Raw genomic sequence first — 19,729 nt, 5'->3', positions numbered from 1 at the left:
GGAGCGTCATACTAAAACTCGACGCTAACGCCCCTATTACTAAACCCTAAACCCCTTTTCTTCTTTCCTCTTATCCCTCATGGGAACCGCCGTCAGGCATTACTTCGTGAGGGGAGGAACTAGCTACTACTCTTCCTTCTGGTGGCTAAGGAGTTAACTTCTTTCCTTCTATTTTCTGATATTTGCTCTTCTTCTTTCGGTGGAACGCAATAATTACCAAGTCGCAAGTCTTTGAGGACTTCTGTTGCAAACGTGTTGGTAGCATTCCAGACAGCTTCTGATAACAACATTGCTTCCACTAGTGAATCTGGTTGCATTCTCTGATTCAGGATCCTCTCCAACTCTTTACGCTGTGGATCGAAACGAGAATATACAAAGAAGACGTGCTCCGCATCTTCCGAAACTCCTGGGCAGGACGGACACTCATAAGAGTCATCGCGCTTAAAGCGGTGTAGATACTCTCGAAAACACCCGTGTCCCGACAACATCTGCGTAAGATAATAATTGACCTCGCCGTGATTCCGGTTAAGCCTAATGTCGATCCGAGGTATGAGGCGGTGCGTCCACCTACTCTTCTCTGCAGCATCCCATTGTAGTTGCCATCGGCCTATGCTGTTCTGCCGTTCTTCAATTCTAAGTTCTTCAGGGCTCAGTGCAGTTGACCTTTTTCGTTGGTAAAGGGCTCGTCTTTCCTCTGCTAGAACTCTAAGAGGTAGGGTTCCGATATAGTGCGGAAGGCACTAGCTACTCGTAGGGCACTCAGTCGATATACTGGTTCAGCTTTTCTCCATGATTCTTAGGTTTCCAGTGCATTAGCCCAAATGGATATTCCGTAAGTGAGCACTGATGTGACTACTGATGACAATAGTAGCCTCCTGCTCTGCATTGGGCCTCCGATGTTAGGCATCAGCCGTGCGAGACTAGCCCTCACTACTGACGCTTTGGCACTGACGTGTTCCACCTGTTGCTTGAAGTTGAGTCGGGCATCCAGCATCACTCCCAGATAACGGATAAATGGTTGTGATGTGATTTCTTGTTATCCGACTCTCAACTTGATAGTTTCTACCGTTTTTTTACTGGTGATGAGTACTGCCTCGGTTTTATGCTTGGCTAGTTGCAAGTTCACCATGTTCATCCACAAATTGACTCGTCTGAATGTAATATCAAATGCCATTTCTATCTCTTCGAGGTGTTTTGCGACGATCACGACAGCTACATCATCCGCATATGCTACAAGTTTGACTCCCGTAGGCAATGCTATTCTCAGGAGGCCATCATACATGATGTTCCATAGCAAAGGACCTAAAACTGATCCCTGTGGCACTCCTCCGGTGATTTCGTACTCTTCCGTACCGTTCTTTGTATCATATTTCAGAACCCTATTCGTGAAGTAGCTCGCTACCATTCTGCGAAGGTATCCTGGTACGTTTTTTTCTTCTAGAGCCCGCATAACGCAGTCCTAGTTAGCGGAGTTGAAGGCATTCTTGATGTCCAAAGCAGCCACCAAGCAGTATTTCTTCTTTCCACCCTTCCATCTCGTTCCGGCGATTGCATCCTTGGCTGTATCAACAACCAATTTGATCGCATCCAGAGTTGACCGGCCTTTTCGGAAACCAAACTGGTTCTCTGCCAGGAGTGGATCGACTACAGCCTCTATTCTCTGATGAATTATGCGCTCGAATATCTTGCCGGCCGTGTCTAATATGCAGAGTGATCGGTAGGATGACGGTTCTTCCGGCGGCTTTTTCCCCTTCGGAAGTAGCACTAGCCGTTGCTGTTTCCACTTCTGGGGAAAAGTCCCTTCCTTCAGGCATGTATCGTAAACGTCCAGGAATAATGTCGGTGTTGCCCTAAGGATTGATTTAGGGCAATATTAGGAATTCCGTCCAATCCCGGTGCCTTATTATTCCCTACTCGAGAAGAGCAAAGGAATACTTCAGTAAATGTCAGGTATGCAAATGATGAACCACCTGTTAAGTTGAGACCTATAGTGGGAATAGGCCCACTGCGGGATTTAATCCAATAACAAATCATTGCTTCCTCACCATCTTCTATGTCCATCGTCTCATCGCAGAGTCCTTCGACTCGATTAAGTAATTTAAAAGTTTGTCATGTAAACGCTCAATCGCTCAGAAATGAGTGTCATTTTGAAATTTTTAAAGAATATTTTAGAGATCATAATTATGATATAATTGCTGTTTCGGAAATGTGGTTGAATCTGCTAAATATGTTGCATCTTCAGTAAACTCAGAAGACAAACATCCGGAGTACTTATTCGTTGAAATATTGAGTTCATCAAAGCAAAAGATACTAGTTGGTGTGGTCTATAAACCACCCAACATAGGACATTTAGATGATTTAGAGGAGGAGATGGAAAACATAATGGTACCATTTAATAACATTATTATTGTTGGAGATTTAAATTCAGACTTAAGTAAAAAGAATTTTTATGGTGATCAACTGCGGAAGTTTTGTAATTGTTTAGACTTGCATATTGTTGAATATGCTCCTACTCATCACTTACAAAACTCGGATTCTTGGATTGATGTTTGCATTGTGGATGATCTGTCCAAGGTGTTGGCGTCAGAACAATCTTCAGAGCCATTTATTTCTGATCATGACTTAATTTCTGTGACTTATAATTGCAAAGTTGAATTAAAACAGCTGAACAACTTTACATTCAGAAATTGGAATGCTATTGATGATGATAAGCTGCAAGAATTGTGTGAAGATATTGATTATGAAGCTCTGAAGGAGCTGGGCTCAGTTGATGAAATGAACACTTGTTTACATGCACACCGTGAACGTATTATAAATGCTATTGTGCCTGAGAAATTGGTTGTTCCGCGTCGACCACCGGCTCCATGGTTCACTGATGATATTAGAAGTCTCCAATGTCGGAGAAATAAGCTTTATCGTATCTACAGAAGGACGGGTTATGCTTATAAAGAGTTCTTTAACGTCAGGCGATTGGTTAAAAAACGTATTACTGAAGCAAAGAAAAAATACTTTGACAATCAATTAATTAATGCAAAAAACTCGAGGGAATTTTGGAATGATCTAAGAAGATTAGGCATTGTTAAACAGAAGAAATCACAAACTATTATAAAAGTTGACTTGAATAAATTAAATGAATTCTTTGCACGTGCGTCGGGTAATGTCATCGATTCAGATGTTGACACGTCAGACATATTGTTGGTTGATAATAATGGCGATGAATTCACTTTCACAGAATTGAATACAGTAACAGTTAGAAAATCAATTATGAGATTGACGTCAAATTCATGTGGCTCGGATGGCTTTTCTATCAAGTCATATAAATGTATGCTGCCTTTTTTTCAGCAAGCAATTACAGACCTCTTCAACGTGTCATTAACTACAGGAGTCTTTCCGAAGAATTGGAAGCTATCACATGTGATTCCTATTCCAAAAAAGGCTTATCCAGTAAACTGTGAAGATTATAGGCCTATATCGCTGTTGCCAAACTTGTCAAAAGCCTTGGAACAGTGTGCTCATGACCAAATTGTTGAATATATCAATGACAATAATTACTTCGATGAATACCAGACAGCATTTCGTGGAGGTTTGGGTACGCAGACTGCCATTGTAAAGTTCTGTGACGATATAAGACAAGCGGTGAATGAGTCAAAGGTTTTAATTGCGATCTCGTTTGACCTTAGCAAGGCCTTTGATTCTGTTAATCACTAAAGATTATTATGTAAATTGTCATCTATGAACATGTCGAATTCAGCCGTTGATTGGATTGAATCTTATTTAGCAAACAGAAAGCAGTCCGTACGCTCGAGCGAAGGTAACTCGTTGTGGAAAGAAATTGTAAGTGGTGTACCTCAGGGAAGTGTGCTTGGTCCGTTATTATTCTCACTATACATCACAGATCTAGCTAAACGTTTAGATTGCCAATACTTATTCTATGCTGATGACTTACTGATATACCTTTCTTGCCATCTTTCTCAAATCAGTGTTTGTGTGAATAAGCTTAACGGTGAAATAATAAAAATCACAGATTGGTGCAGAACTAATCATCTAAAAATGAATCCTTTGAAGACGAAAGCAATTATTTGTGGAAGTAGAGCAAAAATTAGTAGTGATGAGTGCAGAATAGCCGACACAATCTTTGTGGAGGGGTGTGCCATTCCTTATAGTAGCACTGTAAAATACCTTGGGGTGATTATAGATAGTATTCTCTCATAGATAGTACTCTCTCATGGGAGAATCAAGTAACAAATTTGTGCAATCGCGCTATGAGTATTCTCGCACAGATAAAAATAAACAATGAAATATTTAGTGAAAGTTTACGTATTAAGCTAGTATCTACTTTAATAATTCCTCTCTTTGATTATTGTTGTGCGGCGTATACGAATATGTTGAGACACTGCAAAATGTCCCGATTTTATCAGCCTGGCGAACTACCACCCGAAATTTCCGTTACCGACACTAACTAAATTAATGTGTAGCCCCCGTGACGTCACAAGACGACACGAGGAGGGGAAAATCAGCTACGAGCCTCAAAACCTGAGCATTGATCGACACTTCGATCTATCCCCCGGTGTCAACCACCACGCTAGATTTTTCTTAGTCAAATCTTATAAATTACTATTACTACTATCAGGTGACTACTCACCAAAAACTCACTAAATCTCTAAAAGTTTATTATCTAATGAAATAATATTTTATATCATTTCTATTAATTTTATTATTTTGCATTAGGTGATTACTCACCACGTTTATTCATTAATATTTAATTAGCTATAATCCTAAGTATAAGTGTCCTATTTTTACAAGTATTTCATTGAATTGCGTTACCGAAATACTACAAGCTTATATTTAAAGTGTTGATTTGGTGAAATAAAGTTAAGGGGGGAAATACGTGTAGAAGGCCGTTTTCATGCTGATTTTCATTAATTTTTTTAAGGTGTAAGAAATTAATATTATTTATTGAAACTATCGATTTATTTTATAAATATATTTATGAGTATTTTTTCGTATTAAACAACAATATAAGTTAACAAATAGCGGAGATATCAGCTGATACACATCGTAGGTTGTCATCCGACTTAGCAGTCTGTGTGCAGTATGGAAGACACAATTTTTATTTGAAATCAATGGCATAGAAAAATTACTTCATTTATATGTGTATCTTCCATATGAACCTCAATTCCACAAAAAAAAACTAAAAATTTGCATTTTTTAGAGGGTTGTGAAATTAAGCCGAGATTTTTTATCACTTTTCATAGATTGTTTATTAAAAAAAAAATAGTTTAAATCAAAATATCGCTTTCGATTGAGGTTCATATTCAAGATAATTGTATAAAGAAAATTATAAGCCATATCGCAAGATGATTGGTTTAAAACTCTTTGAGCTAGACTGCACACAGTTTTGAAAAAACTCGTTTCGAGAAAAACGCGTTTGAAAAAAAAGTGACAGAAAAAGTTAATGTAAAATAGTATTAAAGTAATTGCTAAATCGCTCATAACTTTTGAACGAATAGAAATTTTGACTTGAAATTTTCAATCTATATTTTTGAATAGTTTTACGAGCGATTTATAAAAAAAAAAAAAATTAAATTTTTTTAAGCCTGTACACGTATTTCCCCCCTTAAGTTTGTTATAATCCTTGTCGCCAATCACCATTTATTGTTGAAAACACCAACACCTCTTTACCACGACTACCTACAACCTGCCAAAGTATCCCAATTTTTAGAAGTTTAGGCGATTATTTCTTATCCGCGAGGTTTAATGGTCTAAATAATTAAATTTTTAAATTAAGCAAAAATTTAGTGTTTCAATGTCAAACAAATTATTATTAAAGATGCAGCGTAAATTGAATTCATGTGTTGGGTTTATCTATCAAGTACCAAAATATGAACATGTTACTCCATATTTCAAAAAGTTAGGTTGGCTGAAGCTTTCAGCGAGAAGAGATTATTTCATTGCTTGTGTGTTTTATAAGGAAATTCGACTAAATTATTGGCAGCTATTCGGCTCAAAACTAGACTTTTTGCCTGTAGCACTGCGTAGAGGTGATGTCCGACAAGACTATCTTCGTATACCGCAGGCTAATTGTGCCATGTATGATAATTCATTCTTAATTCATGGCATACGTATCTGGAATGCACTGCCAGCTGAGACTGTGGCTGTAGATAATTTGGTTGAATTTCAAAATGCTTGCTTCAATCACTTTTTTGAACATGACAATTAACAATTGCAATCTTTATTTTTGATCTTATTTAAATATTTTTTCTTGTAGAATTATTATGACTTTTAATTAAGTTATTTGTTTGTATTAAATGATCTATTTGGATTTTATTACATTTGAAATTAAATCTAATTGTAAACCTTTAATTAGTTAAGTAATCTTGTAACCTATGTAAACCAATGTAATTTAAATATTGATGGCTTTGAGGGAGCTTAACAATTTTCTCTAGGAGCTGTGGACACGTAGGTGATGGCATTGGCTGGCATTTCAGGTGGGTCATAACCACCTTATACGGTCTGCCCCATGGATCTTTCTCTACTTCTGCAACCAGTTTCTTCCAGCAGCGTCTTTTGCTTTCTTTAATGGCACTGTTTAGTTCTCGACGGGCCTTTTTGAACTCTGCCAACAGCTCTGCGGAATTAGGTCGTCTGTAGCAACGCTGAGACTTTCTTCTTTTTTTAAGACACTCTGAACGTAGAATGCTAATGTGATCGTTCCACCAGTGCACCGAAGGTCTTGAATTCATGCCACGTTTCCGAGACATACTGGCGTCGCAAGCCTGGGTGATTCTTCTCATTAGGTCCTTAGTCTTCTCTTCAGCAGTTTCGACGATGATCGGATCGCACTCTAGGGCTACTACTAAAGCAGTGAGGTCGAGAGATTTAACTTTCCACCCAACCGCGCTAGCGTTCCTGTTGACTCTTGTTAGATTCTGGCCAATTGATATTTCCCATAGTATCGCACTGTAGTATGGTCACTGGCTGTGTAGATGTTCAATACTTTCCAAGAAAAACCTCTTCGAGCTAAGCAAAGTCGTCATCGACATCTCGAATCTCGATGATCAGTGCGTCGGGTCTGATCCATTTGCGTGGTTTTTTCCGCTTAGGCTCTGGCCTGGGCTCCTTCGGCGGCTGCTTTGAGACTTGCTCTCTAGCTAGCTTCCTCTTCTCCTTCTTAGACTATACTTTTTCCCAATCAGACGCCTTCTTAGGTTCGTCACTCTGCTCTGCTACTCGTTGCGGACGGCTTTTTTGCAAGTCCTTCTTCTTTGTGACTTTGTCGGTTGGCTCTGGCGAGTTTCGGTCCTTTCTCTCTCCAGGCCTTGTGCCATTTTCACCTTTGTCCTCAACAGCAGATTCACCGTCACCATCGGCTCCAGTGTCCATTGCTTCTTCAGTCTTAACTTCACTTTGAATGCGTCGTCGTGATGACTGCCATTCCTCGTCCAGTTTCTTGAATCTTCCAAGAGCATTGACTACACCGGTTGTCTTGGTCTTTATCTCCTTGTGGATATTGACCTTTGTTTGGACAAACTCTTGCAGCTCAATGGTCAACTTTTCAAGGCGCTCCAGCGCTTGCGTTCTCTTCATTTCAGCGCTTGCTTCAATCGCTGCTTGTTGGGCATGAAGCCCGTTTCCACTTTTGTTTATTTCCTGTAAATTACTCATACTTTTTGATTTACCAGCGCATCGTACGGAGTGGAGCGGGTAGTCATAACTAGGAACGGGTTACCCTCAGTGATAGTACTTCTACCCCAGTTCCCTGAGGCCTAGTCGACACTTAGTCAGCCCCGGAATACACGGACGGACTAGACTCGCTCGGGGCGGTAAAGATTCCGATCTCTAACACTCACTGCGTACTTCCTGATCAAGGCCCGAAGTGACTGGCTCCTGATCCATTGCTGCAACTTACACCTCAGCAGAGCAAGCTCACATCAGCCGTGACCCGCATTGTCGGAAATAATCGACACGGGTTCCGGACACTCCCAGTAAGTTACAGCAGGGAATGATCGTCTTGCTAGGACAGTTAGTGTGACCAACCCATTATAGGGGAGTTTTGTCCACGAGAGCGTATTTTATTTGGCTCCTACCCTCTGTACCTCATCAACTAAGAGACTTAGCGTCATCCAAGGACAACGGGCGTTCTCCCATACGCTACGGGGAGACGAGCCTGGTAGCAGTTGCTCCTCTGCCGCAGGTGTATGTGTATGTGTGTGTGTGTGTGTGTGTGTGTGTGTGTGTGTGTATGTAAACTCCTTATAACTTTTGAACGCCTCGGCCGATCGGATCGAAATAGGTCGCTATCCAAAGAGTATCATTACGATTAAATTTCGTAAGAATTTGAATTAATTCGGTTCGCTAGATTTTGAGAAATCTCAAAAATAAAATTTTCAAAAAATCGTTTTTTTGGAATAACTTTTAAACGGCTTCATCGATAAACTCCAAAAACTAGTTCGCTCTTAAGTTTGAAAACCCACGTCGATTGCCACCAGTTTTGTCAAAATTGGTTGATTCGTTCAAGAGTTATCGAAAACGAAAAATTTCGAAAAAAGTGTTTTTTTCACATAACTTCGACATTTCTCTTTTGATCGTTTTTGATGAAATGGAATAACTATTAGAGCTTAAAAAACCACATCGATCGCCACCAAGAATGTGAAAATCGGTTGATTGGTTCCCGAGTTATCGTTGTCGAAAAAATTCGGAAAAAGTGAATTTTTCAAATTTCTCTAAGATTTTGGGTACGATCAGTTTGTGTTTAAAAGTATATTATAGAATTGAAAAAACTGTGTGGAATACTGCCAAACGAGTGAAAATCAGTTTATTCAGAAATTATTGCAGTTTGGAAATTCAAAAAATACTGTTTTATTAAACTTCTATCAGACTTTTGAGCTCGAAGTAACATACAAATTATATTTTTGAGCTCAAAGAGCTCAAAAACGTCATAAGTGCAATTTTAAGCGCTTAGATATGGAATTAGCAGGAAGTTGCAGGGATGGCCTTTAGGGTCAACCGTTATCCAGATTTTTTTTCAAAGACCTTACGGATCTTGGAAAAGTAGAAATTTATTGAAGTAATAAAACATTTTTAAGGTAGTACGGTTATGAAAGCAATATTTCAAGAAATCCTCGAAACTTTGAATATAAGTCATTAAATACATAATACATATGCTGTTAAAATTTGAAGACGATTTACCACACCAAGCTCGAGATAATTGCAATTGAAAATGACATTTTTGTACATGTAACATAGGAGAAGCGTGGGAAAATGACAGTATTTTTAATTTTTTCCATCGAAAGAATTTCAAGACTTTATCAAAAAACTAGTAGATTGAAGAATATGATATTTCGAACAATTAAAAAAAAAATGAAAATTTTTTACCATGTAGTTTTCGAGATTAATTAAAATCAATTTCACTTTTAGAGGATTATTTTTAGGAGAGGGGGTACAAAAAACAGCCGCTAGTCACTGAAACCGTAGTGTGTGTGTATATGTATAGAGAATATAGTAGTGACGAGTACAGTAACGTTAAAAAATCTTAACCTACAACCTTAGCTCTGTCGATACGTATAACATGGATAGCGAGTCAAAATTTTTGATCTGGATTGTCGCGGAGGTACTACCTTAAAATAGTATTTTTTTCGGTATGTACTCTTTTGGTTTTAAGGAGTTAGGGGTAGTCAGAATTTTCAAAAAATCGATTTTTTTTACATTTTCTTCAAGTATGATATCTTAAAAATATTCTCTGAAAATTTTAAATGAATCCGACAAATAATAAAGAGCGCTCAGGCACTCCAGAACGCTAAAGAGCAGGTAGCTCTCAAGAGTGTAAAACTCCAAATGCGTTTTTCTCAAAACTGTGTTTCTTGAACTGGTGATCACTGTAACTCGAAAACTGCTTAGTAGATTTCAATGAAATTTATACAGCTTTTAGAATTTGAAATTATCAATTTTTTAAGTTCCTGCTAAGAAAATCGAAGATTTTCAAAAATCGGGAAGTTATTGTTTTCACCCCGTTTTGCAAAAATCGAGTTTTCATCAGATCTCGACGTTTGAAGGTCACATGAAGCTTCCCTGACTATCCCCGCGAGGTTGTCACTATGTCTATGTGTGTGTGTGTGTGTGTGTGTGTGTGTGTGTGTGTGTGTGTGTGTGTGTGTGTGTGTGTGTGTGTGTGTGTGTGTGTGTGTGTGTGTGTGTGTGTGTGTGTGTGTGTGTGCGTGTGTGTGTGTGTGTGTGTGTGTGTGTGTGTGTGTGTGTGTGTGTGTGTGTGTGTGTGTGACTATGTGACTCGCTTATAACTTTTGAACGACTGAACCGATCGGAACGTACTAAACGGCGTTCTAATAAGTTCCCTCAAACTTAGACTTCCTGAGAATTTGAACCGATTCGGACCGATAGATTTTGAGAAATCTTGAAAAATCTCAAAAAAAATAAGAAAAAAATCATTTTTGAAAATGTTTTTTTTGGAATAACTTTTAAACGGCTCTATCGATCAACTTCAAAAACTAATCCGCTCTTAAGCTTGAAAAACCACGCCGATCGTCGCTAATCCGGTCAAAATCGGTTGATTCGTTCGAGAGATATTGTGAACGAAAGAAAACCGAAAAAAGTGTTTTTTTGACATAACTTCGTCATTTCTTTTCGGATCGTTTTTGATGATATAGAATAATTACAGAACTTAAAAACCCGCGTCGATCGCCGCCAAAAACGTGGAAATCGGTTGATTGGTTCGAGAGATATCCTCGATAAAATATTTGGAAACAAGTGTTTTTTTAACATAATTCCGACATTTTTTGGAATAACTTTTAAACGGCTGCACTGATCGATTTCAAAAACTAATCAGCTATTAGCATGAAAAAATTACGTCGATCGCCGTCAAGCCGGTCAAAATTGGTCAATTCGTTCAAGAAATATCATGAACGAAAGAAAACCAAAAAAGTGTTTTTTTGGAATTACTCCAAATTTCCTAGTTTTATCAATTCAAACTTGAAGATTCTTCATGAAACTAAAAAAATTGCGTCAAATACTGCCAACTGCGTGAAAATCGGTTGATTTATTTAAAAGTTAGTGTGGTTTGAAAATTTAAAAAATATTGTTCCATGATACTTCTATCAGACTTTTGAGCTCGAAGAGCTCAAAAAAACACACAAATTGTATATTTGAGCTCGAAGAGCTCAAAAACGTCATTAGTGCAGTTTTATGCACCTAAGTATGGCATTAGCGGGAAGTTGCACGGATGGCCTTCAGGGTCTACCGTTTTTCTAATTTTTTTTTTTCAAATTTTCGTGAAGGCAAATCAAAACATTGTATAATGATGCCATATTATTACTTTTATAAAGTAAAATAATTTACTGGCAAGAAAAAACGATTGAAATTTCTTATTTTTTCATGTTTCTGACTACCCCTAATCCCTTAAGGAAGAAAATTTTGAATGATTAGTAATTAAAATTCAAAATTTTCAAAAATCAACTCTTGAGACGCTCAAAAAGAAATGAATAATTTGACAAATTTTTTATACCATAAAAAATTTTACTTTTGATTTCATTAATTTTTTTTTTTAATCTTAACATTTCCAAGATCATTTAAAGATAAAAAATTTTTTTATACGCCCTATTGGCATTGATAACGCGATATTAGAACAAACTAACTTTATATTTGACAAATACAAACATACGATCTATAAATTATGTATCAATCGTGTGCGTCAGCAAGTGTAAAGTCCTCACAGCGATTATTAATAAAATAAACTTTTATCGTTTTGATATTTTCTATAATTTGATAAACTAGGAATAAATTTAAATAATTTAGCATAAATTTCTATTCTCATAAATTGGCGTTTGTAAAGAAGATTAATTTCTATTTACACTGTTTCGAAATGCCAGACTTTTTTTTGAAACTGACTTATAAAAACTTATATCAGTTTGCTTTCATCTCTCTACGGTTTTTGATCATTTCAATAAAAAAAAACTCTTTCTTTGAAAATTTCAAGCGCTATGATTCCTTATAAGCACTTGTCAATTCTACTGTCTGTTGCATTAATGGCTTCGATGTGTCTATCGCAAGATTCCCGAGATACTGAAGTGGCTGAAAAATTAACGCCATCATGGGGAAAAATATTTCCGGTCTTTGAAGTACCTTTTACTGATGTAAGTATAAATTATATTTATTATTTATTATAAAAGAAATTTATTATTTTTCATAAAATAATTTTATCTTGTGGATCTTTTATTGCCATGATTAATCATTTTGCGGGTTTATGTGATTAAAAAATAGTTGGAATTTTAATTCATTCCATGATACAGGGTGAATTTACTGACGATGGAGAAAAATCATCTCCAGAACCGAGCAAAGAAGATGAACCAGTTAAATCACAGAATCGAAAGCAAAATTCTGGACTCCAATGCTTTTTCAACTTCGTATCTTGTTTTTAAAATTGAAAAATGTAACTATTGTTGGAATTTTAGTTTCAATATTTCGAGACATGTATATTTCTATGACAAAATAATAAAAATTATAAGAATAAAAAACATAATTCGAAAAAAATGGTTAGATTTCATCATATATAACAAGATCTAAACTAAAAAAAAATTAACTTGATTGAAGAGAAAAATTCTTGAATCAAGTCAAACTTACTTAATTTTTCATGTATGATGATCAGGCCTGAAGACTCATGCCTGTTCATGTCTGATCAGATCTGATCATTTTTTCCCGGGAAATCAAAACAATGAAAATATTTCAAATGATTTTCTTGGTTTAACAATTTTTTTCTTGAATCAATTTAATTTTTTTCTGTATAAATATTTGTAGGATCTAATTATATGTGAGATGATATAACTAAATTTTATTAATTATAGTTTGTAACGTGGTAGATTTTTATTCGATGCCCAATACTTTGTGTATTATCACCTTCCAGGCTCGAATCCAACGTCGTGAATGTTATGTGTGAATGAATGAAATTTGACTAATTGTAATGAATTTATTTTGTACAAATATGCAACGCTGAACGAGTGACGGAGATAGGATGGGTAACAGCTATTACGAGTCTACAAATAGCTAAAAACGAAGAAAGGATTAAATTTGGATTCTTCCGTGCGAATTTGGTTTCTGAATTGTTGCCTAATTAGGTAGCCAAATTCGAATCGAATGAGGCTTAGATAGTCACCATTAAGTGTGATTTCCAAACCACCGCCTAAGTCGGAAGTCAAATGAGGCCCAAACTCGCAACTGCGTTACTTCCGGAATGTGGGCTAACATTGGCTTCCTGATTCGGTGCGAGCTTGGAACTCGGCATGCCTAATTCGGAACGAACCACCGCCGAACTTAAATTTTTGGTCGGGATTGTAAAGAAATTAAAAAGTGAATTTATATTATTGAAAAATTACTTATATTTTTGCGATAGATAGGGTAGAAGTACCGTTTGTGGTCACTGTACCGTTTATGGCCATTTATTGTTCAAATAAATGATAGAAATGAATTTATATTAATAAATTTCATTAAAATCATTACAAACTCAATTTGTTTTAATATAAGTCTTTTAAAACTCAACAAAAATATGATTATAATATTATAATTTTTTATAAATTAATTCAAATGTTAACTGGCCAAAAACGGTGCTTCTACCCTATCTGTGCCTTAGAAATATACAATAGTAATATGTATTAACAAGTAACAATTAATATATTATTTATTAAAAGTTCGGGCTTGAGTTTCAAATATAATTGGTTCAATTAACCCCGAGCGGGGGTCAATTGAACCATTCGACGCGTTAGCATAAATTAATAATTTTTAACAATTCACGTTGCTTATTGACTAATTTATGGATTTATAATGATAGTAAACATAATAAACCACCATTCTACGAAAAAAAATTAGGACGATGGTTAACCCTAAAGGCCATCTCTGCAACTTCCCGCTCATTTTGTACTTAAGCGCTCAAAATTACACATTACGTTTTTGAGCTCTTCGAGCTCAAAAATATGATTTTTGTGTCATTTTGAGCTCTTTGAGCTCATGATAGTAGTTTAATAAAACACAATTTTTTGAATTTTTAAACCGCAATAACTTTTGAATGAAAGGTTGGCAATAGCCTAATCGGCTCGGTACCTGCATTTCGAAAGAGTGGGACCAGGGTTCGATTCCGGCGCGCACCAATATTTTTCAATGATTATAAACTAAGAATATGTGCGTTTCATTGCCAGCCTTTGTACCGGTCGGGTTTGCTGTGGTTTTCCCGTATAGTTATGGAGGTAAAATGTCATTATAGAAGTACCTCCATACTATTTATGACCGTAATGCAAATGCAGATACTGATTATAACGCGTAAGTCGGCCACAGTCGCAGCACATGTGTGTCGGGCATGAAAGAAAAAATCCCGACATGCAGGGGGGTGGGGACGAAAAAAGTGGTTGAGAGTTATAATGACGGGGTTGAGAGATTATATTGCGGAGAAAAAAAGTGGAGAGACAATAATTCCCCACCCTCCCTTGTAAAACACTCTACAGTGATACAAGTAAAACCATCCTCCTCCTCAACTTTTGAATGAATGAACCGATTTTCACGCGGTTGGCAGCATTCGACCGGTTTTTGAAGCCTTATAAAGAATCTTTGAGTAATAAATTGATCGAACTAGGAATTTCGGAGTGATTCTGAAAAACACTTTTTTCGGTTTTCTTTTGACAACGATAACTTACGAACGAATCAACCAATTTTGACGGGACTGGCGTCAACTGACGTGGTCTTTTGATGTTAAGAGCTAAATAATTTTTGAAATTGATTGATTAAGCCGTTTAAAAGTTATTCCAAAAAAACCACATTTGAAAAAATTTTTTTTGTGGTTTTTTTGAGATTTCTTAAAATCTACTGGTCCGAATCAGTTCAAAGTATATTCAAAATCTAAGTTTGGTCAATCCCTTTCGAATGGCGCCAACCGCGACGAAATCGGTCAAACCGTTCAAAAGTTATAAGAGGGTTACATACATGCATACCCATACATACACACACACATACATACATACATACAGACATACGGACATCATCGCGAAAACATTCAGGGAAGCTTCCTAGGACCTTAAAACGTCGAGATCTGATGAAAATTCGATTTTCGATAAACGGGGTAAAACCAATAACTTCCCGATTTTTGAAAATTTTCAATTTTCTTAGCGGGAAGTTAAAAAATTATTATTTAGTTTTAATTCGAATAATAAAAAATTGCTAAAATTTTTTGGTTCAACTGACCCTCTCATCTCCTACTATGTAACATTGTAATGGTTACTATTCTACATAGGAATAAGATCTATTCTTTTTTCTTCGTGTATATTTGAATATAACTACACTGATAAAAAAATCAACTTGATTCAAGAAAAAATTTTCGAGCCAGTACAATTATTTTGAAGATTTTGATTATGTTAATTTAAACGAAGAAATTCTTGAATTGAGTAAATGAATAATTACAGAAAGAGCGGAAAAGCGGGGATCAGGTTTAGGGTTGGATATCTCAATTAAAACGCGTAATTTATTATCAAAAATAACACTAGTAATTTATTTACATTAATTACACTCAATATTTAATATTTTTAATAGCGGATTGTTAAGATAAAAGCGGATTTGTAAATTACAGCGTGGGTTGCAAAAGCGAAGCCGGTTGACACGTGGTTGAACACTTTGCCGGCACTGAAAAAGCGGTGAAATAAATGCACTGATAACACAATTTACCTATAACAAATTAAAGCGAATTATTAGCGGTTAATTTAAGCAATTTAAATTATAAAAATAGCGAAATGCGGTTAATTAACAATAAGCGAAAGTAAAGCGGAATTAATGGCGACTTGTTGCAACGAAAGCGTGGAAGCGAAAGATAATAAAGATAATTCGTCTTCTTCCTCGTTGACTTGGAGAAGAAGGCTAATGCGCATGTCCAGCGAGAGCGATAGCCAATCAATAATTCGTTCTATTGATGTCGACATCGATAGCCAATAGTAAAATTCAATACATGTGGCGTGATCGAGCGGTCGAGTGGCGCAAGCGTGTGAAAATTAGCGGGAACGAGCGCTTGTCAGGTGCGTATTGTAAATTTGGGGAGCCCACAGTGACGTAGTGCTCACTAAGTGGGCCTGTTCACTGAACATTCTCCCCGGCGTTGGCGGCTGCGTCGACAAGATCATCCTCTTCATGCGTCAGTGGCAAGACACAAAGCTTTGTAATTGGGCGTACCAGCTCTGTGTTAACTGTCTTCACAGTTACCACGCGGATTTGTCCATCTGCTCCTGGATGGACAGCAATCACTTTGGCTAATGGCCACTTGGTTGGCGGAAGATCCTCAGTGGTGATCAGTACAACTGAACCCACTTTGATCTGGTTGCGTTGATGATGCCACTTTGAAATGGCCTGGTAGCGGTAGATACAGTCCTGGTAGTAGCGTTTCCAGAAATGTTGCACCATTTGCTGGACTTGTTCCCAGTGCGAGAGCCGAGCAGGTTGTAAATCTGTCAGCGATGGCTCTGGGACTGCGGTCAATGACTGTCCGATTAAGAAATGACCTGGAGTTAATACAGCCAGGTCAGCAGGATCTTCATTAAGCGGTGTAAGCGGTCTGGAATTCAATATGGCTTCAATTTGAGCCAGTAGCGTCGAATACTGCTCAAGCGTCAATAGCGAGTCTCCGATTGTTCTTCGGAGGTGAAATTTAATAGATTTCACAGCGGCTTCCCATTTTCCTCCAAAATGTGGAGCTCCAGGCGGATTGAATTTCCAGTTCGTGCCATCTTGCGCGATCAGACTTGATAATTCTCGTAATGTGCGGGATCCTGCTGCGAATAGTCGTTTCAGCTCTTTTTCTGCTCCTACGAAATTGGTTCCACAGTCAGAATATAGCGTGTGGCAGATACCTCGGCGACTAGTGAAGCGGCGATAAGCGGCGATGAAAGCGGCAGCGGTGTAGTCAGTGACTAGCTCTAGATGAACAGCTGAGCTGAACATGCATACAAAGACAGCAATCCAGCCTTTGTATGTTTTTGCTCCACGTCCTTGAAACGTTTTTAGCGTGATGGGTCCAGCATAATCGAGTCCTGTATGCAAAAAGGCTCGAGTTGGCTGTACTCGTGCGGCAGGTAGTTGACCCATCAGCTGTTGAGCGCGTTCTCCACGATGTCTCGTGCAAATTACACAGCGTAGAATAAAGGATCTGACTGGAACACGGCCTCCAATGATCCAGACAGCTTTGCGTAATTCAGCGAGCGTGAGCTGAGTACCTCCGTGAAGCGTTTTGCGGTGCGAATCATCAATCAATATTGATGTAAGCGGTGAATGTCTCGGCAGTATTGCTGGATGCTTCTCTTCTGGGTCCAATAATGCGTTTTTTAAGCGGCCACCGACTCTCAGGACCCCCTGATGGTCGATGAACGGAGTCAGCTTAGTGATGCTGTTATTTTTAGGCAGACCATCACCATCTTGTAGCGTGTGAATCTCTCTAGCGAAGTATTGTCCTTGAGTGAACTTAATCAAGGTCAATTTAGCGCGCTCCAGGTCTGATGGAGTAAGCGGGTAGGCCAGCGAAGATTGTGGAACTCTTTTAAAGCGGTCGTTGACACGATGCCAGATGCTGAGCTTCCTAAGTAATGGAAACAGCTGCGAGTAATGCGATAGTAATTGTTGGAGAAGGCAATTTTCTGCTTTCTAAGTTACTAATGTCAGACCTTGGCGTTCTTCTCGATGCGTTGCGTTGTCGGTTGGAGGCTCAAGAGTGGGCCAAGAGGATTCTGGTTCATGAAGCCAAGTTGGTCCATGCCACCAGAGAGCGTGTTGTTTCAGTTTTAGCGTAGGTATACCTCTTGAAGCGCAGTCAGCGGGGTTTTGTTTTCCTGGAATGAATTTCCAGGAGACATCTCGAAGCGTTTCTTGGATTTTTCCCACTCTATTGCGGACGAATGTCTTCCAGCGGATTGCTGGACTTTTAATCCATGCGAGAGTCACGGCGGAGTCAGTCCAGAGATTGATCCTGACATTTTCAAGCGACTGAACTTCTTTAACATGAAGTATCAGTTGTGTTAGCAACCATGCGGCAGATAATTCCAAGCGTGGGATTGTCATGGTCTTCAGCGGTGCTACTTGCGTTTTTGAACACAGAAGTGAGACCTTTGTGTTCCCATCAGCGTCAGTGACTCTCAAATAAACAGCGGCAGCCATAGCGTTTTGCGAAGCGTCTGAGAACCCGTGCAATTCCATAGTTGCTCCAGGTGCTATATTATTCCAGCGTGGAATGCGGATGGATTCGATGTTTCGAAGATCCTCGCGGTATCCAGTCCATTTGTGAATGAGTGATGGTGACAATTGTTCATCCCATGACACTCTATCTAGCCACAGATTTTGCATAAAGATCTTGGCTTTGACGACTATTGGTGCGAGAAGTCCTAGCGGATCATACAGTTTAGCGATTTCAGACAAAATAGCTCTCTTTGTCTTAGGCGTATCTGGCGGTAGCGTGTACTTGAACTGGAGAGCGTCAGTGCGTGAATTCCAGTACATGCCCAGGACTTTTACTGGTGCATCACTGATTTCTTTAAGCGGTGTATCCAGCTGCTTTTCTGGAGCGACTTCAGCGAGTAACCGTGGGCTATTGCTAGCCCATTTGGCAAGCGGGAAGCAGCCTGCTGCACACAGAGCTTTTGTTTGTACTGCAGCCTTGATAGCGTCTTCTTCGTTGTCTGCTCCACCGTAGATATCATCTACGTAGCGTGTTTTCAACATTGGAGCAACAGCTAGCGGAAAGCGGTGTCCTTCATCCTTCACAAGTTGAATGAGCACACGTACAGCGTCAAAAGGTGCACTAGCGGTTCCGTATGTGACTGTCTTGAGACAGTAAGCGTCTACCAGGTCATTCTCATCTGTCCAGAGAATGCACTGAAGCGGCCAATCAAGAGAGTCGACCTCAATCTGTCTGAACATCTTGGTGATGTCAGTAGCGAATAGAATTTTATTGCAGCGGATTCTCAACATCACGTCAAAAATGTCAATTTGCGTTTTGGGTCCTGCGTGAAGAATATCATTCAATGAAATTCCTGTAGATGTTGCACAGGAACCATTGAACACTGTGCGGAGTTTCGTAGTGGCACTATCAAGCTTCAATACCCCATGGTGAGGCAAGAAGTAAGCGTTTGCGGGCAATTCGTTGATTGGAACTCGTACCATGTGTCCTAGTTGAATATATTCTGCCATGAATGCATGATACATGTCAGAATAATCCTTTTCTCGCGACAAGCGAGTTATTAATCTGCGGAGTGACCCCATGGCTGCGTTAATAGAGTCGCCAAGTTGACTCTCGGGGCTTTAAGCGGTAATCTCACTACATAGCGTCCATCAGGCTGTCGATAATGCGTTTGACGAAAGTGAACTTCACATTCGTCTTCCTCAGCGTCGTTGAGCGATGAAATTCCTGATGGAACTTCTTCCTGTTCCCAAAACTTAGCGATAGCGTCTTGTAATTCTGTATCAAGTGACGCATGTAATGCTGCGTGTGATGTTGAAGCGGGTTTAGCGGTGACAGCTCCATAAATAATCCAACCAAGCGTGGTGGATTGTGCGATCGGAGCATTGCGAGGTCCTCTTTGAATCTCTGCGTTCATGATCTGTGCGGCTGGCGATGCACCTAGAATATGTCTACAGGACGCGGCTGTAGATACTGCGGGTCGGCTAGTTGGAGATTCTCCAGATGCGGCCATTTCGGATCAGCGATCACGAA

At 38.6% G+C, this 19,729-nt stretch overlaps 2 protein-coding genes across 2 annotated transcripts; one reads left to right on the top strand and one right to left on the bottom strand.

Moving 5' to 3' along the window:
• The first annotated feature begins 1,943 nt into the window (after positions 1 to 1,943).
• LOC123267332 lies at positions 1,944 to 3,708 on the top strand. Its single transcript, XM_044731906.1, has 2 exons — positions 1,944 to 1,950; positions 2,243 to 3,708. Exons 1-2 carry the CDS (start codon positions 1,944 to 1,946, stop codon positions 3,706 to 3,708), a joined length of 1,473 nt encoding a protein of 490 aa, XP_044587841.1.
• Positions 3,709 to 16,110: 12,402 nt separating this feature from the next.
• LOC123267331 lies at positions 16,111 to 19,221 on the bottom strand. The gene is made up of 2 exons (XM_044731905.1): positions 17,677 to 19,221; positions 16,111 to 17,619 (listed from the first exon to the last, which is right to left on the bottom strand). Exons 1-2 carry the CDS (start codon positions 19,219 to 19,221, stop codon positions 16,111 to 16,113), a joined length of 3,054 nt encoding a protein of 1,017 aa, XP_044587840.1.
• Between the last annotated feature and the right edge of the window lie 508 nt (positions 19,222 to 19,729).

The sequence above is a fragment of the Cotesia glomerata genome, linkage group LG6, assembly GCF_020080835.1.
Source record: "Cotesia glomerata isolate CgM1 linkage group LG6, MPM_Cglom_v2.3, whole genome shotgun sequence".
NCBI lineage: Eukaryota > Metazoa > Arthropoda > Insecta > Hymenoptera > Braconidae > Cotesia > Cotesia glomerata.
The sequence above is the reverse complement of the archived record's forward strand: the minus strand, read 5'-3'. Positions and strand labels throughout refer to the sequence as shown.